This window comes from Doryrhamphus excisus, chromosome 2, assembly GCF_030265055.1.
Source record: "Doryrhamphus excisus isolate RoL2022-K1 chromosome 2, RoL_Dexc_1.0, whole genome shotgun sequence".
NCBI classification, from domain to species: domain Eukaryota; kingdom Metazoa; phylum Chordata; class Actinopteri; order Syngnathiformes; family Syngnathidae; genus Doryrhamphus; species Doryrhamphus excisus.
In genome coordinates this window covers 27,378,664-27,406,518 of record NC_080467.1, presented here as the reverse complement: position 1 = coordinate 27,406,518, position 27,855 = coordinate 27,378,664, and the positions used below count along the sequence as shown (strand labels likewise).

The window sequence follows — 27,855 nt, the reverse complement described above, 5'->3', positions numbered from 1 at the left end:
CACACAAGCCAATCACCATGCACTAAACACAGAAACATACGTGACAACCATGTCGTTTTTCCCAGGAAACTCCCATATTTATTTCCCATATTTCCCATTTTTAAATGGTAAATTTCCTGTATTTTGGACTTTGATTAAGGTACTGCAAGCCACAATGCTGACGCCATCCACACTTGAGGACAATGATGCAGATCTATCTTGTTCAATTCTACTGTCACTCTTTGTGAGCAGAGGAGGAGGAGGAGGAGGAGGAAGAGAGGTGTATGGCGTGAAACAAAAGAGTGAAGTGTGGTTGCAGAAACAATGTGTAGGAATTTACAACATGTTGAATGAAAAAAGGCGAACATTAACCAGCCTCTTGTTTCTCTCGTCTTCATCATCACGCTCATAAATTGACTTTTTGCCAGGCTTAAAAGTCTTGTGTGTGCCGACTAACACAGAAACAAAAGTGTCAAACAGCTAAACATTTCTAAGCTATAAACACAACTGCCATTAAAGCTGTTATTGCAATGTTGTATGTAATGTTAGCACTATACACACAAGAACATTAATTAGATTATGGCAAAAATTAGGATTAAAAAGATGTAATTTATATTTTTAAATGCTTTAAAAACTGAACACATCAAAAAGGAGTTAGAACGTCACTGCCAACTTATTTCAAGCATGAAATAAACAGTGCATACAAAAATGATGGTTGCAATTCCAACCACGGCCTGTGAGGGCAGTAATGAGTCAAGGTTCGCTTTCTGAAACCAGAAGAAGAAAACAGTGGCCAGGAGTTGTAGTTAAGCTCACGTAAGAGTTTAAATAATTAAATAGTAAAACATATTTAGTCATAACTCAGTCCCCTCACATCTTGACTCTATAAATCACCTCTTTCGCTTGAATGTAACATGTTTTTCTGTGGCACAGATACAGTATCTGAAAGGGTAGCTAGCCTAATAGCTCCTAGCTAGCTAGCTAGCTTCAGCAGGTAAGGCGTTCTCATTTTTAATAGCTTTCTTGGATTGTTTTCAAACAACTGAAAGTGAGTGGACATCGGGAAGACTATTACTACATAGTTAATATGTGTGTTAATATCATGACTAGCAGTGTGTTAATATCATGTCAATTGGTAGACAATGTTGTGTATAGTATTCAACAGGTGTGTTCCAAGTCCGGCCCGATTTTTAATTGTCCTGTAGCATATTCTAAACACAAAATTAAACTAAGTGTTCTGCAAAAACACAAAGCTGAATTAAATTATTTAACTACATAGCATATTTTGACCTACCTTGCATTGCTATTAGCATATAATTAAACCAAGGGTTTGCAAAGTGTGGCCCAGGGGCCTTTTGTTCTTAATAGCACCAGAATTGAAAATCATTAAGAGCCGGATTCTAAATGGTGAATCTTCCAAATGATGCCCAACCCTAATCATATAATCAATAATCAACCTTATTGATCAGCTGCTTCCTCTTTAAATGTGTATCCACTGACATATGTTGTTATTCATTGATGGTATTTCTGGATGTGGCTATGATACCATTATTTGGTCTTTGTTTGCCTGCGGCTCTGCGCTTCTCCACACAAGTGAGCAGAGAGCAGAGCACCTTGTCACCTGCATTTAGTCTCTTTTGTTGGCTCGGTGCAAGGCCGAGGTTGAAGGTCACAGTGCGATCGTGAAGTGTGTCTGATGTCGCCTGAGGGAGCATACAGGCCAACTGGACCTCTGATCTGGATCAAAAGCCAGTCCTCCTGACCTCCTGTGTGTATGTGTGTGTGTGTGTGTGAGACCATCTGTTGTTTCCTTAAAGACAGTCAATAATTGTTTCAAATATGACAGACCCATCGTCATACGTGGAGTATGTGGATGCAGGTTTTTGTGCAACACACACGCATGTAACTGTAAATGCAACTGTACAGAAATACACAAAGCCAGCTAGGATAGGCTCCAGCTCACCCCGATCCTAATGCACAACAAGCTCTAATAGAAAATGGAAGAAAAGAACGACCCGCAGACGTGAAATCTTGATACCCTCAGAGTACAACTACAGTAAACCTCGGATATATCGGACTCGGATATATCGGAAATTCGCTCACAACGGACAGATAAAAAAGAACCAATTTTTCTGTAATGTATTTCCAATAAAAATTCATTGCATATATCGGATTTTTTATAACGGATTTCGCCTATTTCGGACAAAATCTCCAGTCCCGTTCCAATGCATTTCCATTAAATTTCCCTCGCATATATCGGATGGCCGCATTGTGGCGCTCCGATTCGCCGAATCGTGACAGGCCGCTATACGACGTCATTTGCAGCGTTTGCAGCGTTGCCTGCGCGTCCAGGTACATTGGAAACATAGTCAAGGAAGTGCCTTTTTATAACGGATAAAATCCGATTTACGCATATACCGGATATAAATCCGATATATGCGTAAAACGGACATTTTCCGGTATACGCATATAACGGATTTCGCTTATATCGGACAAAACCAGTGGGAACAATTGAATCCGATATATCCGAGGTTTACTGTACTATAAAGACTAAATGGCTAAATACAATAAACCCCCCTAAAATGTAAAAATGTTCATTAGTTTATATTGCAGAAATTATGGCTTACAAATATGGCAAATATGGCTTACAAGTATACAAGCAGTGATTTCCAGCCACTGTGCTGCAACGCAGTATATAGTGTGCCGTGAGAAATACTTCAAGTTTACTTATTTGGTCAGAGAAGTACAATTTATTTACTACAAATAATATATCTTTGTTTGAATCCAGTGTATGCCATGACAATATTATAACAATATTGAGCTGCTGCCAATATTGGTATCAGTACTGATATCATTAAGAAAGCTAATATTGAGCATTATTAAAAATAAAAGCACTGCTCCATAACTTATAACTTATGTTAATATTTACAATGGCATTACAATAACATGATGATATAATGTATATAAGAGAGGGACACAGAAGAGGTTCATTTTCTAGAAAATTAGAACTTTATTGTGATGAAAGTGACTGTGAGTAAATAGAATAAAATCTTTTTTTATGTACAAATCACAACGAGCCAACAACATTGGATGATAATAAATAAAGATATAGAAATGATCAAGAGGTCATGAATAATCAATGAGTCTTTTGTCAAAGTGGATTTCACGCTCTTTTCTTCTCTTTTTTACACAACTAATTGTAAAGTTGACCTTTCACCTCCCACCCATCTCACGTGGAAGAAGCCCCGAGAAAAGAAAAAAAGGGGGAAAGTGCACGTGAGTACTGTGACGAGCACGCGCACGCATCACTCTTTAGTCCAGCACTTGCGGTCCAGTGGCGCTCCATGAGGTTCTGAATGTTCCGCTGCAGGTTCCGGTCCGTCAGAAGACCCCCGGAACGAAGGCCCGCAGGCCGAAGAGCGCGTCCTCGTGCGCGTGAGGACTGCCCGGGCTGCAAGCGCTGTACGCCGGCGAAGATGACGATGATGACGGCGGCGAGGATGAGGACGAGGAGGACGACGACGAAGAAGGTGAGGACCTGCAGGAGAACCAGGGCTCGGCGGCGGGCCTCTGGTGGTCGTGGAGGGCGAGGTCCGCTATGCGCAGGGTCTCGGACAGGGCCCATATGTAGTTGTGCGCCAGGCGCAGGGTCTCGATCTTGGTCAGCTTGCTCTCATCCGGAAGCGCAGGAAGAACCCCGCGCAGCGCGTCCAGGGCGTCGTTCAGGTTGTGCATCCTGTTGCGTTCGCGGTCGTTGGCCTTCAGGCGCCGGTTCTTCTTCACGACGTGCACGGTGGCCTCGCTGCGCGCACGACCGCGCCGCCGCTTCTTCTGCTGGGTGCGAGGCGGGGAAGCGGAGCGCGTGCTGGCGCGGGAGTCCTCGTCGTCGGTCAGCGGGAAAAAGTCGCAGCTGTTGCTGTCGATGTCGTGCACGTACGCGTCCATGTGTCGGCGCTGAGGAAGATGTCGGGTCAGGTGAGCTGAGGCGCGTGCGGAGCACAATTTTGGATTGGCACGCGAGTGTCTGGTGCTCATGCGAATGTGGCACACGACCGGCCTCAGCCCGCGCTTTTATACCGCGCACGACAATGGGCGCCCCCGCCTCGCCCCCCCGGGACGACGAAGATGAATGGAACCGCAGGTCTGCCCCGTGCCGCGGGAGCTGCTCATTTGCATAACCAGCCCACGGGCACGAGGAGCGTGCCACCAATCTCCGCCAACCAATCGGAGGCGCCCGCGGCCGGGCCAGCCACGTGCACGCTGTGCGCCCCCGCTAACTTTTCGTCACGTGACACAAAGTCCCGAACAGGAGACAAAACGTTGTCCGCGTGCGCGCGGGTGTGGAAGCCTGCAGCGTCATTAAGAAATCATTACACTATGTGCGCGTCCATGTGCAATATATCAAAGTGAATAGTTCCATTCAACTCTTTGTGCTCTTTTTTTTCTCATTCTAATCAACGCGTGCACGACACCCAACAAGCGTGCACGGCCCTAATCCTCGCACACACACACACACACACACACACACACACTCTGATAACGTCAGCACAATTCACCATGTGTTGATCAAAACAATAGAAATATAGCAACAAACTGTATGCTAGCTCCAAGGTGTGCACGTCTTTATGGCGTGACGTGTATTGGCAGCGTGCACAAACACGTCACAGCTGCCATATTGTTGGCTAATGTGCACTTTTGTTTACATTGAAGTGGCCTCCTGTGAGGGCAAAAATCACAACGTGCGTGCTAATATGTAAAGTCATACAATGAGCAATTGCATCGCCGGAAGCTCAGCCCGGTCCGACTGCTATGATATGCTGTGATGTACTGTCCTCCTTTGACGTCATCATACTTGCAGTTTTCTACATGTTCATTTCCTTTATGCAACTTTTACTAATGTAATGTTGACGAGGGCCCCCCCCAAACCCGCTCTCATCCAAGTCCTGAACCGTCACCCTCCCCAAATCCCCCCGGCTTTCCCCCCCTCCCCCCGGCGAACACGAGAGAATGAAAAGCAGAAAAGAAAACAAGTGATAAAAAAGAAAAGCAGTGGAGTGAGAGGTCTGTGCGGAGAGCAGCTCTGACAGGATTAAGACTCTGTGACACGAGACACAACCGCTACTCAACAAGGAGCACCCCTGGCCCCCCTCTCCCCACGCACACACACACACTCTCTCACACACACACACACACCTTTGGAAACGCTTACACACAAAGTCATGATGGCATTGCTTACTTTGCAGGATTACAAAAAGTTTTACTTTCTCTTGCCCTTAAACTTACTTTTGATTGGCACACTAGTTTAAGATAGTATAGTGCAAAGTTGTTTACAGTGGAACCTTTCGAACACGTCAAGCCCCCCCCCCCCTTTCCCCAGGGAAAGTACCGTATTTGGCCCTTTTTTCCTGACACTCTCCTATGTAGTTTCCATTATTTTAACTTTCAAGAAAAAGCAATTAACTTTCAGCAACCCTAGAGCAACATTGCCCAAATTCATCCTATAGCCGGTCAAGTTGGGCCTTCAAAATAAAGGAAAAAACATGGGTGCTCCACAGTAGTCAGTGTGCTGGTGGAAAGATGTTTCCCTTTATTTCATAATGCATATATTGCTTACTTTGCACTGAACAGGAAGTCACATCCTTTGATGCTGTGTAATAAGAAAGTACAGCAGTTTTGTTGTTTGTCGTTTCACGCTCCTTAGCGATAATTCTGAATTTAACAGTACTTTTTTTTTTGTAGAAAATTACCTCTTTGGGTCTCATATTTTATATCGACAATGTATACCGGGTTGACCATGTATGTATACCGATGTTGATATAAGCGAGCACTTAGTCTTAAGGAGAACACGGTGGACCAGTACTTGATGAGTTGGTCGACTGAGACGGATTGTAGACATAAAAGGGTTCATCTGTAGTTTATGTCACTTGTGTCGATGTCTATCAGCTAGTCCAGGGGGCGACAACAACAAACGGGGTTACACTCTGTCACGGCACGTCAAACATAACTGATCCATGACTTAGACAGGTTGTCAACATAAACGGGTTCCACTGTGCTACAAGAAATGTCCTATTTTGAGTGTATATCAACAAGTTTATGTCTTATGTCAACATCATCTGAGCGGCGTCGACATAAATTGGGTCTACTCTACGTCAACCTTAGACAGATTGTCGACATAAACGAAGACTTACACGGGTTCTACAGTACTAGAAATGTTTTCAAAGAAATGACCCCTCAGCTGTCAAATTTTACATCGTCAACTTGATGAGTTACTGGATTCAAACGAGTTATTGACTTAAACAGAGTCGACTTAAGCGAGTTCTGCGCTAATTTCACGCCCGGAGACAAGATCTGGTTCAAGGCCAGAGACAGTTTTAGCTGATACTTCATCACATACTGTGGTCCACACTGGTACTGCAGTGTAGGACCACTGTATGTAATGTACTGGTGCTGTACTGGTTACCATGGACAGGGACTTGATGACTTGGTTGAACAGAATTCCGTTGTATTTTCTTTTTGGAAAATTGAGCAAAAGAAGATACAACAGGTAGCTGAATTAATCTTTGGAGCGGATTTGCAGAGGTTGGAATCAGGAGTTGGGATCACTGACTAGAAATGATGAATCGGGAGTATGGAAGAATAGCGGACAAGCTGTCGGTCGTAAATGTCGGACACCCCCCCCCCGAACAAACGAGTGAAAAGTTGAAGAAACTTTAAGCAAGATGGTAATACGCTGAAGGATAGTCGCAGTTGTCGGTTGATGGCGAGCGCTCGTGGCGTTTCCACGGCACCGGCTGACGTCGCACAAGCGCTCGCTAAAGCGGAGGTAAATTATAAGGCAAGCAAACAGTCAGCGACAAGTGAAAAGGAAGCCGCTCCCAGAATGCAACAGCAGATTGATGGAGGTGGAGGCCGCGCGGCCACGCATTCATTCCGCTGATTGACGACGGCGGCCATTACATTAAAACCTTCCTGGACAACAAGGCCGTCGCTCGAGAGCCACAATGACGCCACAAACAAGGAAGACGAGCGCGTGTCACTTTTCCTAAACGTTCCTTCAGAGATGCTCAGTTTATCGAAAAGTGACACTTTTTGTTTAATGGGGCGATGTGATCTGTGCTTCACATGCATGCCTGATGTGAAGTGAATAGTGGATGCTAAAAAAAAAAAAAAACAAAACAATTTATCCGTTCTTCTTCACAACACCCACAATGCACTGCAGTGTTGTGCACACACTGAAGAGGTCGAGCCAGGCGCTCTGTGTGCGGGGATGGGGGGTGTTATGGCTTAGTGGGGTAATGTGCAGGGGGGGGGGTGTTTTTGAGAGCAATAACTTGAATTGGCTGCAACAAAAGAAGACGTGAAAAGGAGACGAGGAGCTGCGAGTCTTGACTCGACAAAGCTGCAAAAACTTTCTTTCAGCCTAATGAAGCTGTTGTCTGGGGGCAGAGGGATGGGGGCGGGCGGAGGACGGCGGGCGGCGGGGTGGTCAGGCGAGCGTCCTCGGACGTGATTTGTCATACAATCTGAATCTTTAGGAGCCCAGCGACACCTCCTCTCCATATGTCTGCCTCGTTTGCATCTGAAAAGGGGGAGGGGGGCTGTGGGAGAGGGCCGTGCGGGGCTGGGGCGGGACGGGGTGTGGGTGTGGGGTGGTGCGGGGTTTGGGCTTCTATATAGCTACACACTTTCTTTTTTTTTTTTGACCAAACGAGACTCAACATGGACCAACCAGAAACAACAACTATTATTACTATTACTAGATTATAAGCCTAAAACCATGTAACCATGGCAACAGCTCTACAAATACTATCCAAATTGTATTCACCAGTCAGTGATCACAATGTAACCAACACCTCACAGGTTGTTCGTGGTGCACCATAGACACATGACCATGATGAGGATGATGATGATATTCTGGTGGGGGGGCTGAGCTTCTCATTGGGGTCACGACCTCTAAGTGCTTTCAGACTTCCCTGACATCCTCAACCAATCAGCTCTCTGGATGCTGTGTGAGCAGTATCCTCAGGCATGGTGTATATGTGTGTTTGTGTTTGCTGCCCTCTGCTGGTGGATGCTCTAGTGTGCAAGCTAAAAGAAAACATGTTTCGCTACATAAATGAACGTATTTGTATAATTTTTAAATATTTGTCAGTGCGGCATAAAGACACTAATTATATATGATGTAGTGCTTCACATAGCTAAACGTTTATGAGCCCACTACACTTCTTTTTCGATGTCTGTTCTTGCTATACATTGTCTTTAATTAAGGAAACGAGCTATACTGCTTTATTGTGAAAAAGGCCACATTAAAGGCTGTTATTTTGAAAAATTCAAAAAGGAAGTTGCATGTGTAATCAGCAGGGTGTGTTTTCAGCAGGCAGTTAAACCCTAAGATCAGGAGCAGAAGAACAACAAATCTAAGCGCTACAGCCAAGAAAAGAAAAACAGGAAGTAGAGAAGGAGTACGGAAAAAGAAGAAGAAGAAGACAACAGGAAGTAAACAAGAAAGGGAAACAGGCAACAGGATGTAAACAAGAAGTAGTGAACAACAGGAAGTAAAAAAGAGGTTGGTAAAAGAAGAAGTAAGCGAGAAGAAGTAGTAAATAAGAAATAGAACACAAAGAGAACTACAAAAGGAAAGGGAACAAGAGGAAGTGCATAGCAGGAAGTCTTATTTTAGACTTTTGCTCCACTCGGTGAGTCAAACAGGACCCTTGGCAACCAGGTGTGTTCAGGCCACGCCCCTCCTCGTGAGTTCACCACTTACATGTAAACTTTGTATTTGTTTTAAGTCGATTAGTCTTTGTAATTAGTCATTGTAATGTTAGTTATAATGTGTTTGTCTTTGAATTACTTCCTGTTATGATGCCGACTGGTGTGCAGCTTCTTTTGTATAGTTGTGTTGTCTAAAAACAACAACCGGTTTCTGTCTCATTTTATTTTCTAATGTATGTTTCTTTTTCTCCCCATGGATGGAAACCACTTGGCAGGAAACACCACGCCTGGATTGTCTGGGTCCCTTATTTCCACTCTCAAAAAGAATAAAGAGGCTGTGATGTCATCATCTGACCACAAACATGAAACCCACGAGGTGCACCAGAATCCTGCAGCAACCCACCAGATTCACTCAAAGACCCATGAGACCTACAAGAGTTCGCCACACACCCTCATGAGTCTTGCAGAGACCAATGAGACCGATCCGAGTCTCTCAAAGACCCACCAGTGTACCACTGAGACCTACCATAGTCTGACAGCCACCATCCTGGGTCCTACAAAGACCCATGAAACCGATCAGAGCCCTGAAAAAACAAACCAGCGTACAACAGTCACTCTCCTAAGTCCTGAAGAGATACACGAGACCAACTACAGTCCTACAGACACCCGGCAGAGTCCGTCACAGGCCCATGAAACCCATGAGATGCACCAGAATCCCACAGAGACCATCGAGATTCCCACATCGACCCATGAAAGTTCCATTGAGATCCACTATAGTATTTTAGAGACTCAACAGAGTTGCTTAAAGACCCATGCGAGTGACACTAGTCCCCCAGAAACCCATAAGACCCACCAAAGTCCTGGAGAAGAAGCACAGCCTCTCATGGAACACCACCAGGATTCCCAAACAGTTAACCTGAAAAACAGAGAACATGAGTCAACGAAGGAACAGGGAGAAACTGAACTTGAAAATGAAACATCTTCAGCATCGGGATCCCCCCCTGCTGAAGACCAGAAAAACCCTCACAGTTCTGCAATGACGAGAACTTCAAGCACACCTGTGACACGTCACTTAAATACTCATCAGGCTCCTTCATCTGCTGACCCTGATTCCCAGCAGGTCCCCGCCCACTTTTCAGGTTCTTCTTCAGAGGAGCCAAAACTTTGCGGCTTCCTGCAAAAACAGGGCGGGCCTCTGCGTGCCTGGAAGCAGCGTTGGTTCACCTATGAGGAGAAGAAGAACCAGCTGTTTTACTACCGCATGCCACAGGATGTGATGCCGCTCGGCCGAGTGGACCTCAGCGCTGCCACCTTCACTTACCCACTAAAGGCCGAGACGGGCACCTTCCACATCAAGACACCGGAACGCACCTTTATCCTAAAGGTACGACTTTGACACCAAAAATGCTACTTCCTGGTTTAATGTGGCATCATGTTGTTCCCTCTGTGTTCTGCCCCGCCCCCTTCTAGGCTGTGAATCAGGAGCTGATGCTTTATTGGCTGCAACAGCTGCAGGTCAAACGCTGGCAACACAGACAGACCACCTCTTGTCCCGACTCAACAAACACCACCGCAGGTATGCCGTTACTGGTTCGTGGGGGTTTGGACTTGGTCTGAATGAGGTTTCAGTGGTTTGATACTCTTATGACGACTCAGGTGTTCATTTAATGTGACTCATCAAGCCAATATGGGCGGCACGGCGGTCGAGTGGTTAGCGTGCAGACCTCACAGCTAGGTGACCAGGGTTCAGTTCCACTCTCGGCCATCTCCGTGTGGAGTTTGCATGTTCTCCCCGTGCATGCGTGGGTTTTCTCCGGGTACTCCGGTTTCCTCCCACATTCCAAAAACATGCTAGGTTAATTAGCGACTCCAAATTGTCCATAGGTCTGAATGTGAGTGGGAATGGTTGTTTGTCTATATGTGCCCTGTGATTGGCTGGCCACCAGTCCAGGGTGTACCCCGCCTCTCGCCCGAAGACAGCTGGGATAGGCTCCAGCAACCCCTGCGGTAGAAAATGAACAAATGAATGCATCAGATTACAATTGAATGCATCACATAATCAGTTCCACATGTCCAAAAGGAGTAGGAAGAAGCAAAGCTTATTAAATCCTACTCTTACAATCAGTAACTGTTACATTTGTTCACTTCCTGTTTTCCTAATATAGTTTAAGTTGGGTTTTTTTTTCAGTCAAATTTTATTCTTAATTATTACCGTATTTTCCAGACTACAAGCCGCACTTTTTTTCATAGGTTGGCTGTTCCTGCGACTTATACTCCAGAGCGACTTATAAATGAAAAAATTGTTTGTTACATTAATGTTACATAACTGTTTATTTTTTTGTGTTAGCATATCTTACCTATTCAGCCTGTTCTCTATTCTTTTATTGTTAGAACTTGCCTTCCAAGATGATGTAATGTCTGTTTTGGTAATGTAGTTTATAAAATAAATTACCTGCAAAAAATGCGACTTATACTCCAGTGCGACTTATGTATGTTTTTTTTCTACCTAATTATGCATTTTTGGCCTGGTGCGCCTTATACTCCGGAGCGACGTATAGTCCAGAAAATACGGTATTTATTTTTAATACTTCTCAAGCAGGCCTAGTGTTTGTTTTCTAAAATTAATATTCCGCTGACTTTATGGTGGTTGAATATCGACTGTACTGATGGGTAGGTAGGAATGTGAGTGTGAATGGTTGTTTGACTATATGTGTCCTGTGATTGGCTGGCCACCAGTCCCCAGGGTGTACCCCGCCTCTCGCCCGAAGACAGCTGGGATAGGCTCCTGTGACCCTCGTGAGGAAAAGCGGTAGAAAATGAATGAATGAATGAATGAATCAAGCCAATATCACAAAGTGTCCTCACTGTGCGTCTAAATATCCTGGCTGTGTCCTCATTGTGTCCTCACTGTGTCTAAATGACCCAGTGTGCTCTAAATGTCCTCACCATGTGTCTTCATTCATTCATTCATTTTCTACCGCTTTTTCCTCACGAGGGTCGCGGGGGTGCTGGAGCCTATCCCAGCTGTCTTCGGGCGTAAGGCGGGGTACACCCTAGACTGGTCGCCAGCCAATCACAGGGCACATATAGACAAACAACCATTCACACTCACATTCATACCTATGGACAATTTGGAGTCGCTAATTAACCTAGCATGTTTTTGGAATGTGGGAGGAAACCGGAGTACCGGAGAAAACGGGGAGAACATGCAAACTCCACACAGAGATGCCTGAGGGTGGGATTGAACCCTGGTCTCACCATGTGTCTTCATATGTTTAAATATCCTCACTAATTGTCCATGTTATCTAAATTGTCTAAATGTCTTCACTTCCGCACAAATGTCACTGTTTCTGATGTCTAAATGTCCTCACAGTGTGCTGAAATGTCTTCCATATGTGTCTAAATGCTGGAATGTTGTCGAATTTTGTTCATGCAGTGACTTGTTGAGCCTTCCTGCATGACGGATGCTGTTTGATGAGTCATCATAAGTCCAATTGTTTTCAGAACATCACAGTTTTTTTTCTTTTGAACAAGTTTAATAATTCTTAATGGAGAAAATACACCTTCATTTTGACTCTTTGGATTCTGCAGACGAATTCCTGCCTTTGTTGAAGAGTCCTGTGGGCTTGGTGGGTGAGGAGGCAGCGAACATGGCTCCTCAAAGGACGCCACTCGCTAACATGTCAATCAAGCATCCTTTCATCGGGATCCAGTGAGTCTATTTTGGATTCCGATATCTGTCAGAATACCGAATAAATGAGCTCTATGTGCACCTCTACAGGAACTCTGTTCATAATCTTCGCAAGAGGTCATCCCAGGAGTTTCCTCAAAGTGTCTTTTACGTCCAAACCCCAGCAGTGGACCCGGAGGACGCCTCCAACGGCACCGGTGCGTACCACTGTGGACCCACAACACCACAGTAGATAAAGACGTATCAGGTCTTAATTTAGAACATTGCATTACAAGCGGTTTGGTGATGTTTACACCTGTTCAAACCGGTTCCACTGTACTTAGACCCTCAGCTGGGTTGATTTTTGGCAATATTTGATGCTTTCACACTTTCTAGCCACCGCGACTCAGCTTCTCTCCCAGTTGGACAGGTGGTGCAAGGCAGAGGAAGACACCCTCGACTGGAAAGTCAGTGGAGGAAGAAGAATTTTCGCTCCTCTCCTGAGACGGTGCAGATGTCGTCGGATCAGATGTTGTGCCTCCAACAGGACAAAGAGATGCTGATCGAGGAAGTTAAAGCCCAAAAGGTGATCACGCAGATATATGTCCACTGTCTCAAATGTGTGGAGAATCCCGTAGAAGATGCAAGATGGTTGAAGGTCTTGCAATATGATTGACATTCCAACCGCCAATAGCTTTGGACCAGTAAGCACAGGAAAGAACAAAAGCGCTTGACAATGTCCGACTGCATCCTTGCAGGAGCTGGTGTGGCTCCTTCACAAAGCCTTGGAGGCGGCTCAGCTGGAAAAACGAACATGCTCTGACTTTGTGGCGGCTGAGGGCGAGCAGGAGCGTTTGGAGCTGCTCCGGCACCGCGAGCGCCAAGCGGCCGACTTGCTCGGCCGATTGGAAGAAACCAAGATGGCGGCGGAAGCGGCCAGGCAGTGCCTGGTTGAGCGAGACCTGCAGGTGTGCCAGCTGCAGGAGGATGTTAGGATGCTGATAGAGAAGAACAAGGCCAAGCAGGAGGTGAATTTGAACATACTGAATGTGAGTGTGAATGGTTGTTTGTCTATATGAGCCCTGTGATTGGCTGGCGACCAGTCCAGGGTGTACCCCGCCTCTCGCCCGAAGACAGCTGGGATAGGCTCCAGCACCCCTGCGACCCTGTGAGGAATAAGCGGTAGAAAATGAATGTCCCCAAATTCATGTTGTTTTGTTTTTGTTTCCATTGTAGTTGTAACAACAAGCAGCACATAGTCCCATTTCGAATAGGTTTATGGTTGGGGCTGACCAGCAAGCGCCAAATCTTAAAAAAAAAAGAACAAGAGTAGCTCTAAATGTATCTGTGGCGGTCCAAATTTGTTTGTGGCGACCCATCACAGAAACTTGAATGTATTGGGAAACACTGCAAACCTAAAGAGGTGGTTGTGACTGCTCCTTGTCAGGTCATCATCAAGCTCGCTGATCATGTCACGGCGTGCACGTGCAAACCTCCACGCTCTGCGGACTCCACACAGCTGCAGCAGCACGTCGAGAACCTGAAGGTGAACAAAGGGTCCGCTGGAGGCTCCTACCAGGGTGAGTTCTCGGTAATAAGTGTGTTTTTGTCTCTTCTCCAGGACGACATAGAGGCCTACAAGACTCAGAACAAGTTTCTGAACTCTGAGATCTACCAGCTGACCAAACTGTGGAGGAAGAGCTCCGAACAGGAGCGAAGTATGATGGTCAAGGTGGGTCGGCTCGGGAATGTCTGTCCCAGTATGTTTGCTGAACATCACCGGTTCCTGTGCAGTGTGCCGAGCTGGAGGCACGTCACTGCCAAGCTGAGAGTCGCTACCTGGGAGGCCTGCAGAAGCTGCAGGAAAACAAAAGCCTCGATCTGGACCAGCGGCAAGCAATCCAAAAGCTGATTGAGGACGCTCTGAAGGGGGAGATGAAGGGTGTCCGACCCAACGTGAACAGGTTCTAACCTAACTGATGTCCTCTTTTTGGTTGAACCCAACTTGATCTGGATTTGTTGTCCCCCAGTGAACACGACAAATACGGCTTCAAAATAATTCCAGACTACGAGGTTGGCGACGTGAAGCTTCTGGCCAAGATCCAGGCACTGGAGATTCGCTCAAACAACCTGATGCAACAGGTATACCTTGACACTGGTCTCCGGTTGGTCAAATGTCTTCAGACTTTCACGCAGTCTTCATGGCAGGAAAGTCGAGAACGTCCCTTGTTGAACCGCTGGGCCCAGTATCTCGCCGGCAGGTCGGATGACGACCTTTGCCCATCACCAGAGCTCAAAGGTCTGCTACGTGGTGGTGTCCCTCATGAGTACCGGCAGAGACTTTGGCGCTGGGTGGTCAGAGCCAGAACCAGGGCCGTTCGGGAGCGTCACCCGTGTCTCTATCAGCAGGTAGACGGAGTCAGCTGACCTGTCGCGTTCATGTTGGAACACAACAGATGTTTGACGTCCTGCTTGTGCATCTCCAGTTTTGTGACAAGAGTCACACGTGTCCTCATCCGGCCTCCAGACAGATCCAGTTGGACCTTCACAGGACTCTGACCAGCAATCAGAATTTCTCTTCACCATCTAGCCCCACCCACCAGCAGCTACAGCGCATCCTATTGGCCTTTTCCTGGCAGAACCCCGCTATTGGCTACTGCCAGGGACTTAACAGGTATTATTAAAGCCGACAGTACTTTGTTGTACAGTAATCCCTTGTTTATTGTGGTTGTTGATATTTTGTCATATGTTAATATTTGTCCCAGGTTGGCAGCCATTGCTTTGCTCGTCCTCCAGAGTGAAGAAGACGCTTTCTGGTGTCTTGTGTCTGTGGTGGACACCATCATGCCTCAGGACTACTACACCAAGAACTTGCTGGCCTCACAGGTCTGGTTTTGTTTAATACAGACAGTAATGGTAATGGGAATGGTTTTATTTAAATTGAACATGCATCAGATTAGGGGCGGCACGGTGGTCGAGTGGTAAGCGCGCAGACCTCACAGCTAAGGAGATCAGGGTTCAATTCCACCCTCTGTGTGGAGTTTGCATGTTCTCCCCGTGCATGCGTGGGTTTTCTCCGGGTACTCCGGTTTCCTCCCACATTCCAAAAACATGCTAGGTTAATTAGCGACTCCAAATTGTCCATAGGTATGAATGTGAGTGTGAATGGTTGTTTGTCTATATGTGCCCTGTGATTGGCTAGTGACCAGTCCAGGGTGTACCCCGCCTCTCGCCCGAAGACAGCTGGGATAGGCTCCAGCAACCCCAGCGGTAGAAAATTAATGAATGAATGCATCAGATTACAATTGAATGCATCACATAATCAGTTCACAGTTCCACATGTCCAAAAGGAGTAGGAAGAAGCAAAGCTTATTAAATCCTACTTTTACAATCAGTAACTGTTACATTTGTTCACTTCCTGTTTTCCTAATATAGTTTAATTTTTTTTTTCAGTCAAATTTTATTCTTAATTATTACCGTATTTTCCAGACTATACGCCACACTTTTTTTCACAGGTTGGCTGTTCCTGCAACTCCAGAGCGACTTATAAATGAAAAAACTGTTTGTTACATTAATGTTACATAACTGTTGACGTTTATTTTTTTGTGTTAGTATATCTTACACCTATTCAGCCTGTTCTCTATTCTTTTATTGTTAGAACTTGCCTTCCAAGATGATGTAATGTCTGTTTTGGTAAAGTAGTTTATAAAATAAATTACCTGCAAAAAATGCGACTTATACTCCAGTGCGACTTATGTATATATATATTTTTTACCTAATTATGCATTTTTGGCCTGGTGCGACTTATACTCCGGAGTGACTTACAGTCCAGAAAATACGGTATTTATTTTTAATACTTCTCAAGCAGGCCTCGTGTTTGTTTTCTAAAATTAATATTCCGCTGACTTTATGGTGGTTGAATATCGACTGTACTGATGGGTCGGTTGATTGACAGGCGGACCAACACGTATTTAAAGACATCCTGGTGGAGAAACTTCCTCGGCTGGCGGCGCACTTTGACCTTCACGGAATCGATGTGTCTCTCGTCACCTTCAACTGGTTCCTGGTGGTTTTTGTGGAGACTCTTCCCGGTGACATCCTTCTACCTCTGTGGGATGCCTTTTTATACGAGGGCACCAAGGTACCCGCTCACATCCACACAGACACACACACGCTTGCACACACATTAAGATAAGTGACTTGTGTTTCAGGTGATCTTCAGGTATGCACTGGCGCTCTTCAAATACAAAGAGGAAGACATCCTGAAGATTAACGACAGCGTGGATATCTACCAATACCTTCGCTTCTTCACCAAGACCATTTCTGATGGCAGGTATGTGTTTGCATGCGGTGTTGGTGACATCACACTCGATGTTGTTGTATTGTCCACACTGAAAGCAAATCATATTTGATGATTTTCTGCTAAGGTTATGACGTAGGCATCACCGTGTACGCAAAACATCCAACACGGATACAACAGGTTGCTGAACAGGACAGAATAAAAAAAATAATTGTGAGCAAGGTCAGAGAGTTTGGGTCCCTCTTGATGACGCTGTGTCTGTCCCTGCAGGAAGTTGATGGGCATCGCCTTCGGAGACATGAACCCATTTCCCGGCCGCTTGCTGAGGAACCGGCGAGCTTTTCACTTGGAGCGTCTGCAGGCAGAGCTGCGAGAGTTGGAGGAACAGCAAAGGACTTTTGAGGCCGTGTGTGGGGAACGTAAAGACAAAGAACTGGACAACACCGCCAGCGAGGATGAGGAGGAGCTAAGTTGAATGCCTGTCTTATCTTTGGTTACAGCGCATCATTTCACTTCCACACTCTTACCCATCATGTATTTCAAGTTAGCATTCCTCCACATTTTTGTTGTTTTTGCTAAGCATTATGGCCGTCTCGTTCGAGTGCGCATAAAAGTTCATTTGACAGCAAAAAAATTCATTTTGGTTATTTTTTATCGTCACTTAGAGAACAAATACAGTAAACCTCGGATATATCGGATTCAATTGTTCCCACTGGTTTTGTCCGATATAAGCGAAATCCGTTATATGCGTGTACCGGAAAATGTCCGTTTTACGCATATATCGGATTTATACCCGGTATATGCGTAAATCGGATTTTATCCGTTATAAAAAGGCACTTCCTTGACTATGTTTCCAATGTACCTGGACGCGCAGGCAACGCTGCAAACGCTGCAAATGACGTCGTATAGCGGCCTGTCACGAGTCGGCGAATCGGAGCGCCACGATGCGGCCATCCGATATATGCGAGGGAAATTTAATGGAAATGCATTGGAACGGGACTGGAGACTTTGTCCGAAATAGGCGAAATCCGTTATAAAAAATCCGATATATGCAATGAATTTTTATTGGAAATGCATTACAGAAAAATTGGTTCTTTTTTTATCTGTCCGTTGTGAGCGAATTTCCGTTATATCTGAGGTTTACTGTACTGCGTTTTTTGCAGTGTAGTGCAGTAAAAAAAGATGCTTGCATCAACACAGACGAGCCATTATGCCCTATTTGTTCAAAAGCGATGGCAACAAAAATAACTTGCCCATCTCAAACATATCCACCCGACCCGGTTTTCACATCTGTGGAAAAAAAATACACATCAACATTCAACGTTCCGACATTCAACACTCACTGATACATTTGATTGACAGAGTTAATACAAATGGAACTGCACAAAATGGTGTGCGTGTGCACTTAGGCGCCAATTTAAAACATCCATATGACATTTGAGGCCAAAGATGTAGATCTTATTTTTTTATTTCACTATTTTCTTAAAAAAACAAATATACATAAGAAAGGATAAATATAAAAAAAATATCCAGGAACCGAAGAAAAAAAGTTGGACATTACAAAGTTTTTACTGCAGAGAGAAAAAGCCAAACACTCGCGTGCGGTCACATGACGGCATCGAGTCACGTGACTTTCACAACGTGAAGAAGAAAGCATGGTCATGCAACTACAGCTGCAGCTTCTAGCTAACGTCTGTGGACTTCAAATCCAACAAGTCAGCAGTTGGAAGGACAATGTTAACCCCGCCCCTCCATTACTGTTGGCCAACGTTTGCTGTGATTGGCTGATTCTTCAAGCTTGAATTGTTTCAAAAACCAGACTTCGCCTGCTTGTGTGCAACCGGCCACCTCCTCCGTAGCTACACACACACAACCAACCAACCAACCACCTGGGGGGGGCGTCACCATCATCAGCTGAGCATCATGAGTAGGTAAGTGTGTGACCGAGTTCTGATTTCAACACCAGAACTCGTCTACGAGATCCAGTCCCAGTGGACACAGCGTCGCTAGTTTCCTGTCTGGAGATCTCAGCGCCTCACTCCAGGAAGACTTTGTGTTATTGCCAACACCTCCACAGGAAGCTCCACCCACACCAGAAAAAGTCCATGTGACCTTAGTGCGTGAGGGGGGGGGTCAGCTTCTGCCCGCCTCCAATGTACAGTGGCAGTGGAAATAGGCGTTCCACTCGTGGCGTTTATTGAGCCGTTCATTTGTAGTTCTGGTTTTGAGGGTCGGTGGTGGTTCTTATTCTTGGGTCATTAATGGTTCTAATGTTTAGGTAACTGAAGGTCCTCTTGCTTGGGTCACTGATGTTTCCAACTGGGTTATTGTTGGTGGTTCTGAGGGCTCGGTCATTGGTGGCTCTAAAGTTTGGGTCATTAATGGTGTCAGTGGTGGTTCCAACTGGGTTATTGTCGATGGTTCTGATGTTTGGGTCCTTAATGGTGTCAATGGTGGTTCTGATGTTTGGGTCATTGATGGTTCCAATTGTTTTTTTGTTGGTGGTTCTGATGTTTGGATATTGATGCTTCTGAGCGTTGGGTCAGTGGTGGTTCTGAGAATTGGCTCGATGGTCGTTCAGTTTGGGGTATTGTTGTTGGTGGTTCTAATGTTTGAGTCAATGGTGGCTCTGATGTTTGGATCATTGATGGTTCTAATGTTTGGGTCATTTATGGTTGCAATTGTTTTTTTTTGTTGGTGGTTCTGACGTTTGGATATTGATGCTTCTGAGAGTTGGGTCAGTGGTGCTTCTGAGAATTGGCTCTATGGTCGTTCAGTTTGGGGTATTGTTGGTGGTTCTGATGTTTGGGTCATTGGTGGTTCTGATGTTTGGGTCATTGATGGTTCTAATGTTTGGGTCATTGATGGTTCTAATGTTTGGGTCATTGATGGTGTCAATGGTGGTTCTGATGTTTGGGTCATTAATGGTTCCAATTGTTTTTTTGTTCTGATGTTTGTCAATTGTGATTCAGATTTTTGCGTCAATAACGGCTCTGATGCTTGGGTCATTGATGGTTATGTTTGGATCTGTGTTGGAGGTTCTTTTGTGTCAATTTTTGCTCTGGTGTTTGGTCAGTGGTGGTTCTAATGTTTGGATAAGAACTACTTCCTCCATCTTGCTTGACCTTTGACATGATCCTTTCAAGATCCTTCAGGCGATCGATCAATGAGAGATGAGATGTCCTCAGATGACATAATCATCATCGTTATTATCCAGGTGTTACAAAGCGTCATCAAAAAAGATGAAGGGGGAAAAAAAAAGTTGCTGACAAAGTGAAGATGAGTTTTCTATATAAAAAAAAAAATCAGCAGTGCTTCCATATAAAGTGCTTGGTTACGTCGTTACGTTGTCTTATTATTATTAAAATATTGTTTTCCTGGAGTGAAAACACAGTAAACATGTTACACGTTGGTAAAAATAAACTTCTGGAATGTCTCTTTTCTTTTAAGAAGTCCCATTGGCTGATTTTGTCAAGCCGAACTCGTCCCGGGAGCCTGAAATAAGGAAATAATTCCAATTAATAATCACAGTGTCAATCACATTGGCGTACAGAATGACAAGTGCATGATGGGACAGTTATAGATCATCTAAATGATCAGCTAGCTAGCACAACTAGCCCTAGCTACACATCATACCATGCCGTGATGTGTCACTCTGTCCGCACGACGAGTCGTTAAAGCACAGCGGTGACCACAAAATAAACAGAAAGTGATGATGATGATGATGATAAGGCGGTTAGCATGGCTCCATGTGCTTCAATTCATGCTGGGGTTAGCATGTCTGCTTTACGTCCACAAGGAAGTCTGTTAGCACATGCACGTTTGTTAGCATGCTCTGGTTAGCAGGCGGTGGTTGTTTTGGCAGTGACGGCGGCGGGCTCTCTGGGAGGGGCGGAGTTTGGCGAATGCAGCAGGCTGACAAACAGAAAGAGGGTGGAGGTGGGCAGGTAGACGCAGAGGAAGAGGACGACGTCCTCGCTCAGACAGAGGACAAAGTCGCTGTGCTCCGTCAGCGCCCAGTCCACGAGCACCCCGACCAACAGGTAGTACACCTGGAACTCCTGAAGATCCTCCCACTCTTCACCGATCTCTTGAGGCCACGCCCCCACCTCTTCAGATTCACTCTTGTCATCGGTCATCTTCTCGTCTCCGAGGCTGTCACTCACCATGGGCTTCATTTCCGCCCCCTCCGATGTCGTTGCCTTCACTCTGCTCCGCCCACGGCCAGCGACGCGTTCCATACGGCGGCTGCTTTCCACAAACTCCTACGTAGAGCGCCAACAAATGAGCGATGTTGAACATTTGTGGTGGTGTAAAGGTCACACTTAGCTTCTTCTCACCATTAGAGCCTTGTCCATGAAGAACTCCTTCCCCGGGGTACCGTCGTTGTACTTGGTATCGATGGCGAAGCACAGGAAGAGCACGTCCACCACCATTTCGAAGACAGACAGGAAGCAGTGCGCCACCAGGAAGGCGAAGAGACAAACGATAACCAGCGGCAGCAACCACTCGGCATAATCACGCCGGGCGTTGAGCAGCAGCACGCCGGCAAACGCCGTGGTGGTGACGATGAGGATCTAACGGAGGATCACGCACGTTCACCTTTCGGGTGATTGCTCTACGTGATTGCGCAACAGGATGTACTCACCTTCCCCAAGAAGAGCACCAAGTCTCCGATGGCATTGACGGTGGCGACTCGAAGGGCGTTCTCCACCAGGAGGACAAAGGCGTCTCGCGCCGATGTGCAGAAGCTGGTGCTGTTGATGGCGGTCGCTGCGTACGCATTCTGGTCCGTGGACAGGAAGTGACACATCAGAAATAAAAGTCCACATAATGCAAAAAAATAAAAAAAAAGTCACCTGGTTCAGATAATTGAGGCACTTCTCCAAACACCACAAACAGCAGATGCACGACTTGAGCACGCAGCGAGCGCACGCGTTCTCCTGAAACACACGTGCGTGAGCTTGATGGGTCGACGTCACCTGAGTTTGAGTGACGGGCGTCGCTACCTTTCCTTTGAGCTGCTTGCTGACGTAAATGAGGAGGAGTCGAGGGATCTTGACCAGCGTGATGATGAAGGAGCCTTTCGCCACCGTGCCCACGTGATACCTGAGCAGCCTCAAAGCTGCGCGCACGATTGGCCACGCAGGAAGTCGCTTCTTGTCCCTGCAAACGCCGATGCCGTCACTACACCCGTGACACACACACACACGCGTGTTTTTGTGCATCAGGTAATCATACCTGGTAAAGTAGTACGTGACCACCGCGCCAGCCACGGTCATCTGCTGGCACGCCAGAATGAACTCTGTGATCCACACAAGACCCACGGCGTGGTACCAGGTCAGGTACTCCAATGGCCCCGTCAGGCGGAACTCTATCAGGCCGGTCTCCTCGTTGTGGACTGGGTCTCCTGCAACAACCCAGCAGACCCAACATCAAACACAACATCAGCAGAAACTGGAACCCGTTTATATTGACGCCCAAAAACATGTCAGCCCCCCGGTCGCCAATTATGACCACATGATTTGAAACAGGAAGTGAGAACTGAAGACACACCGCTGGTTCCCAGGAAGAGCAGAACCAGGATCCAGTATATCCAGAAGACGAGCAGCAGCAGGAAGGTGATGAAGGGCTGGAGGGTGAGGAGGGGCAAGTGGATGAAGACTTTTCCCGCCACGTGGAACAAAGCGATAGCCAACGCCACTCGCTTCCTCATGAAGAGCATCAGCAGCAGCAGGATGACCTGCAACATTCCGTAACATTCCAATCAACACTCCAAGGAACAGACCGCAGTCGTGTATCTCTCATGTGTTTAAAACAACAGGAAGCATGTTTTATTTTGAAGTACCGTGAAAACGGTGGCAGCGATGGCGTACACGAGCAGCGTCTGGTTTCCATCTGGCGTCGGCTCGTCGTCTTTTGTCACCTTTGTGTGGGTTTCATTTCCATGGAGACGGTGGTCAACATAGAACCACCAGAGCACGCTGGTACCAGCTGAGACGGGACATATCTCGCTTACATTCCACTCTTATTGTGAAAAGAACAGCAAAAGGAAGTAAGCTCACCCAGAGACCCGAGGACCGCCAAGGAGGTGAGGATCCAGACGAGGACGGCCGAGATGTAACGGATGATCACCATGAGCATCATGGAGAGCACTGTGACACACAAGTCATAGGTCAAGCTCCCGAAAATCCCACTTTGGGATTTTCACAATAAAACTCACTCAGTGCCAGAAGACAAAGTCCCACGATGACCTCTTTACTGGCCGCCACGCCAGCGATGACTCGATGCAGAAACGAGTTATCGCTGACAAAGGTCACCACGGCCTCTGCGAACTTGGTATAACAAGCGATGTCCAGGGGCGTACAGCGGTTGAAAAGCGGCAACGGTTTGCTGGGTGACAAAGCAAAGGTCAGACGGGGGCTTGGAGGACAAAGGGGAGGGGCCATAAAGACAAACGCACCTCGGCGGGACAGGAAGTTTGGGACACTTGGAGAACCTCTCGGGCAGACCCGGGTACTTGTGACCAGCTAACTCGTACGAACACAGCTCGGAACCTGAAACCCACACACACATCTTTGTCATGAGCATTTTTGATGTCATGTGACCACGCATAACCAATTATTGATGAGGGTCCACTGTCGGCATTTCTGGTTGGATTTCAGTTTTGAGTTCAGTCTGGATAATCAAATCTGGATTATGTTGCTTGGTCACCAGAATACACTTCACCCGTTTGCTCCTCCCTCTGCAAAACCTTGATTACTCTTGTAACTTATCAAGGTATCGATTAATCGAATCATCGGATCAAACACTTTCTACACACCACTCTCAATGACAATGAACAGATCGTTCGTTAAGTGTGCATCCATTTAACACACACAATGAAAAGGATATTTAAGAAGTAGTGTCTGATGTGCTAATGGTGGTAACTAATTTATTGAATGAATTACGTTACATTTTTTTAGCGTAATTAACGCGTATGCATCATGGCAAACCATGTTCATTCATTCATTCTCTACCGCTTTTCCTCGCGGGGGTGCCTATCCCAGCTGTCTTCGGGCGAGAGGCGGGGTACACCCTAGACTGGTGGCCAGCCAATCACAGGGCACATATAGACAAACAACCATTCACACTCACATTCATACCTATGGACAATTTGGAGTCGCTAATTAACCTAGCATGTTTTTGGAATGTGGGAGGAAACCGGAGTACCCGGAGAAAACCCACGCATGCACGGGTAGAACATCCACACAGAGATGCCCGAGGGTGGAATTGAACCCTGGTCTCCTAGCTGTGTGGTCTGCGCACTAACCACTAGACCGCTGTGCCGCCCGCAAACCATGTTATGACGACAATTTTCTTATGACACAGTTTAGTTGTCCACAGTCTTGACGCTTTTTGGATTTTTTTCTGACCTGAACGCATCAACAAATCAACAAAACAAATCCAACATCATATATCGATCTTTGACTTTTTTTTTCGAAAATAATAATAATAATTTTTTCAATACAGATACTCCATGCTGGCTTTCTTACTGATATCAAATATACCGATATCGTCCAGCACTTCATTACCAATACGATATCAACCCATATAGACCTTCCCTTGAATATATAGACCTTCCCTTGGATGCCACTAAATGCATTTTACAAATGCAGTCGTCCCTCGCCCCTTCGCGCTTTCAGGTCTATCATGGTTTTCCATAAATATATTCATAAATCATCTCTTGTTTCTTGGTTGAGTAAAAGAAATATGCATATTTAAGCAAACTGTACATGTTTTTAGCCTAAATTAATAATTTTCAAGCATGAAAATAGCTGCAAATAAAACATTAAGAAGACAAATTCAAATTGTGATTGTAGTATTTTACATTGGTCACTAGGTGTCACTAAGTACCAGACTTGAGCGCCTGGAACAACACGCTTTAATTGCAGGTTTAGATGATCTCACAACAGGCACATTAATAATTACATAATAATTATAATAATAACACAGGCTACCGTGTCCACCGTAACCCACGACAACCTAAAACGCAACTCTGAACCCCTGTCATCACTTCCTGTCCACACGGAAGACATATACTGCAGCTTATTTTATGTAATTATACCTATTGGGTAATTAAGAGTGTAAAGGTGACTATAGGGGTGTTATTTCATGTCTACAGAGCTCTAATGCGATAAACTGTATATATAAGGTTTTCTATGCGCTAACTATGAAATTATTCCACATAGCAATAAGGAATCCTACTTTGTGGAAATTGACCCATCACAGTCGGGTCTGGAACCAATTAGCCGCCATAAAAGTGCGATGATCTCACCATTGACCATGGCGAACTTCATCAGGTCCTGGTAGGTGTTGAGAACTTCAGGGGGACACAGGGACACGCACAGAGCCACCGACTTAATTTTCCTCTGAACAATGTCGATGTTGCAAGGATCAAGGAAGAAGACAAACCTGGAGGATGAGGGGTGGGGGGGGGGGCAAAGAGAGAAGAATTAAGCGCCCATGATGAGGCATATTTCCAAGGACCACCTTGCTTAGGTCTGGCGGGTCAAGCCCAATGATGGGTGTGGCCAAACACTCACTTCCTGTCCGTGTGGTCCAGGCCGCTGAGTTTGACATCGTCCACGCGCTGGTTGCGGCGGCCGCAAGTGTTGCCATAGCTGTCGTAGCCGAAGACGAGCCGGGCGGCGCCGCCGGTGACCACGGTGAAGGCACACACGCTCCCCTGGGGGGAGGGACAGGAAGTACACGGCACGCATTCAGTGTAGCTGTTTTTTTTTTTTTTCATCTATGTTAGCATGATCTATGATGAGAACGTGTTACCATGCCGACACAGAAGATGATGAAGAGCAGGAACCAGGGCAGGTCAGTGCAGCTTCGCTCCTCCAGCGGTCTCCATTCTCTCTTTGTCCTCTGCAGCGAGCACACACACACACACACACACATCCGCGCACACACTTTGTGTTAGCAGGCCCGGTGACCCGTCAGTTCGGCTCCCAGCTAATTGGATTAATTCTTCTAATCACACGTCAGCTACTCTGTAGGGTGACGAGAAGAGAACCGAGCAGAACCGAACTCACCTCAGTGCTACCGCAGCATCCCATTGCAGTCGGGAGGGGGACGCGCACAGTATTTGACGGAGCTTCAACAGAGCAGCACCGGGCTCTGGACCCGACAGGCGGGGGGGGTTCGGACGCACAGCCCCGCAGACGGCCCGCATGAACTGAGATCCCGGAGGCCGAATCCGGGCCGGAGACGGTACCGACGCTCAGCGAGAGCAGTCCGGGCCGATGGGCGCGCCACCGTCGGTGCCTCCTCCGGTTTCGGTCGCAAACGCCGTACAATGTCCCGAGTATTTGTCCGCCACACTTCCTGGTGGGCTGTCAGGCACAGCGGCCATTCATGTCATTGCGCATGCGCAATTCCACAACAACAAAGCCTGCTACACCGGCGATGCAGTAACCGGCTTGAACGCTGGGTGTCTTCGCGGCAGTAGAGATAACGGTCTTTGTTATTATTGGAACGGGATTCACGTTATAATTCACGTTATATCTTGTACGGATGTTTGACAAGATTCACTAATATTTAAAAAAAAATACATAAAAGACGCTAAAACCAATTAACCATTGCAAGAATTAATCCACATTTTAGCATTGTCTTATAAGTAACAAAGCAAATTTGTAAAATATCAATAATATTTCTAAATAATAATGGATTTTTTCATTTTCAGAATGTAAAAAAGGAGCTGCAGGACAGAGATGACCCCCCCCCCGGCCCTACCTTGGACAATATGTCCAATATGACCTTAATGTTCATCTTGGTGAATTACTTTATTAATTAAACAAACTTTAAAGCTTATTTAAGAAAATAATATTTCTTCATTGCTTAATCATTATGATGATATTGCTTACAGCTAGTAAAAGTATCTCATGACATTTTAAAAACTATCAAAACATCAATATTGTAAGCCGCTGGTTGGTGCGAAAAACCTGTGAGTCTTTGAAGGGTGTCCAAAGTGCGGTCCGGAGGCCATTTTAGGTCAACAGCTCATTTTCGTGTATTCTAAAGTGAAATAAATTCATTATGAATGAGATATATTATTAAATATTACTTTCAATTGTTACATCACTTATAACACAATGCTAAGTTAGCTTAGCATATGTTGCCGTACATTGGATTGCTTACATGCATCAAAGGCCCCTCTCCCACATGATTGACATTTTTGGGATGTGACTTAGACTCTGAATTGAACTCCTGAAATCAATAACTTTGGCAGGACATTCATGAGGATGGCCGGGGGGGGGGGGGGGGGGGGGGAGGAAGGGTGAGGTGCTGTGTACAGATGATGTCATGGTGTGACGGCAACAAGATGGCGTCAGCATTCAGTGGAGTCACTGGAGAAAATCCATCCATCCGTTTTCTTTCAAAAGCACTCAACAGTCAATGACAGGACACATAAGACACACACCGAATATAACGAATTAAAGCTAATTGAGTTTAACGGCACCATTCGTACTTCTCACACCAGCCAGAACACACAAGATGTTTTTATTTGAAGAATCTTCTACCTTCAACCTGAAGTGAACCTGCTGCTGAGGCCGCTTGGACTCCATGGTCAATGCACCGATCCTGAGTGAGACGGACAAGGCCTTTAAGAGTCCAGCAGAGACCTGTAACGACTTGGGAAGTCCTGGAGAGACCCGCGCAGTCCTGGTGGTCTTGAGAGAATGAGGACTGCAGTGATGTGCTTCTGATCACACACAGAGACCTTTTGTCCTTTTGTTTACTGTTGTACCAGGCTGTGTGTGTATATGAGTGTGTGTGTGTGTGTAAACAGTACATTCATTTTGTTGAGCAAAACACTTTACTTTTGTATATCATTATAATCAAATTATTGATAAATACGTGGAACGATAACGTTTGATCATTAGTGTATCATTTCAGTAAATGAATCATCAACCTGCCAAATGTGTAAAGTTTGAGAAGCGCTCCCTCTTGTGGCGAGAAGGAAGCACGTCATCTCCTTCACGTGACGGGTGGCTGATACTGCAAATTTTGTGGTATGATCCGATACCAAGTAAGTGCAAGGCAGGTATTGCCAAAAGTGATACTTTTTGCGTGACATTTTTGAAAAGGTTTTGTTGTTCATGATTATAATCACACTTGAGGACAAGAAATTTTAGATTAA

General features: G+C 45.9%; 4 protein-coding genes across 13 annotated transcripts in view; 2 read left to right on the top strand and 2 right to left on the bottom strand.

Moving 5' to 3' along the window:
• The first annotated feature begins 805 nt into the window (after positions 1–805).
• Positions 806–25,115, top strand: tbc1d2 (TBC1 domain family, member 2). The gene is made up of 20 exons (XM_058064017.1): positions 806–973; positions 3,185–3,255; positions 3,350–3,509; positions 8,354–8,729; positions 8,970–10,078; positions 10,165–10,270; positions 12,286–12,406; positions 12,476–12,582; positions 12,787–12,950; positions 13,123–13,392; positions 13,812–13,910; positions 13,986–14,096; positions 14,159–14,328; positions 14,395–14,506; positions 14,573–14,773; positions 14,851–15,038; positions 15,130–15,250; positions 16,320–16,505; positions 16,576–16,697; positions 16,935–25,115. Exons 5-20 carry the CDS (start codon positions 9,035–9,037, stop codon positions 17,137–17,139), a joined length of 3,327 nt encoding a protein of 1,108 aa, XP_057920000.1. The 5' UTR covers positions 806–973; positions 3,185–3,255; positions 3,350–3,509; positions 8,354–8,729; positions 8,970–9,034; the 3' UTR covers positions 17,140–25,115.
• neurog1 (neurogenin 1) lies at positions 2,982–4,126 on the bottom strand. Its single transcript, XM_058064077.1, has one exon. It carries the CDS (start codon positions 4,012–4,014, stop codon positions 3,361–3,363), a length of 654 nt encoding a protein of 217 aa, XP_057920060.1. The 5' UTR covers positions 4,015–4,126; the 3' UTR covers positions 2,982–3,360.
• slc44a1b (solute carrier family 44 member 1b) lies at positions 18,115–27,396 on the bottom strand. 9 transcript variants are annotated; one of them, XM_058064026.1, is made up of 16 exons: positions 27,236–27,393; positions 25,491–25,580; positions 25,250–25,392; positions 24,982–25,118; positions 23,128–23,221; positions 22,888–23,057; positions 22,730–22,819; positions 22,513–22,658; positions 22,221–22,407; positions 21,906–22,074; positions 21,674–21,830; positions 21,524–21,607; positions 21,313–21,450; positions 21,005–21,241; positions 20,301–20,929; positions 18,115–20,159 (listed from the first exon to the last, which is right to left on the bottom strand). In XM_058064026.1, the coding sequence occupies exons 1-15, from the start codon at positions 27,278–27,280 to the stop codon at positions 20,504–20,506; spliced, it is 2,313 nt and encodes a 770-aa protein (XP_057920009.1). In that variant the 5' UTR covers positions 27,281–27,393; the 3' UTR covers positions 18,115–20,159; positions 20,301–20,503. The 9 variants fall into 9 exon arrangements, with proteins under 9 accessions (XP_057920009.1, XP_057920012.1, XP_057920010.1 ...); XM_058064029.1 differs by having other exon boundaries at positions 20,831–20,929; positions 27,236–27,391; XM_058064027.1 differs by lacking the exon at positions 27,236–27,393 and adding an exon at positions 25,748–26,130.
• The window catches only part of abca1b (ATP-binding cassette, sub-family A (ABC1), member 1B), a 29,282-nt gene continuing 28,438 nt past the window's right edge, over positions 27,012–27,855 (top strand). Inside the window, exon 1 of one of the 2 annotated variants that reach the window (XM_058064016.1) lies at positions 27,012–27,744. In XM_058064016.1, coding sequence (XP_057919999.1) covers positions 27,615–27,744 — 130 coding nt within the window. In that variant the 5' untranslated portion in view covers positions 27,012–27,614. The remainder of the gene's footprint in view (positions 27,745–27,855) is intronic. The other variant, XM_058064015.1, reaches the window with a different exon arrangement.

Excerpts from the sequence above, each read along its gene's own strand:
- neurog1 (XM_058064077.1), bottom strand. The coding sequence starts at position 4,014 with ATGAGCACCAGACACTCGCGTGCCAATCCAAAATTGTGCTCCGCACGC.
- tbc1d2 (XM_058064017.1), top strand. The coding sequence starts at position 9,035 with ATGTCATCATCTGACCACAAACATGAAACCCACGAGGTGCACCAGAAT. Across the intron at positions 10,079-10,164 it reads AACGCACCTTTATCCTAAAG|GCTGTGAATCAGGAGCTGAT; the intron begins GTACGACTTTGA and ends GCCCCCTTCTAG. Across the intron at positions 14,507-14,572 it reads CAAACAACCTGATGCAACAG|GAAAGTCGAGAACGTCCCTT; the intron begins GTATACCTTGAC and ends TCTTCATGGCAG.
- slc44a1b (XM_058064021.1), bottom strand. The coding sequence starts at position 27,280 with ATGGAGTCCAAGCGGCCTCAGCAGCAGGTTCACTTCAGGTTGAAG. Across the intron at positions 22,659-22,729 it reads GGCGGTCCTCGGGTCTCTGG|CTGGTACCAGCGTGCTCTGG; the intron begins GTGAGCTTACTT and ends GTCCCGTCTCAG. Across the intron at positions 22,075-22,220 it reads GCTCTTCCTGGGAACCAGCG|GAGACCCAGTCCACAACGAG; the intron begins GTGTGTCTTCAG and ends GGGTTGTTGCAG.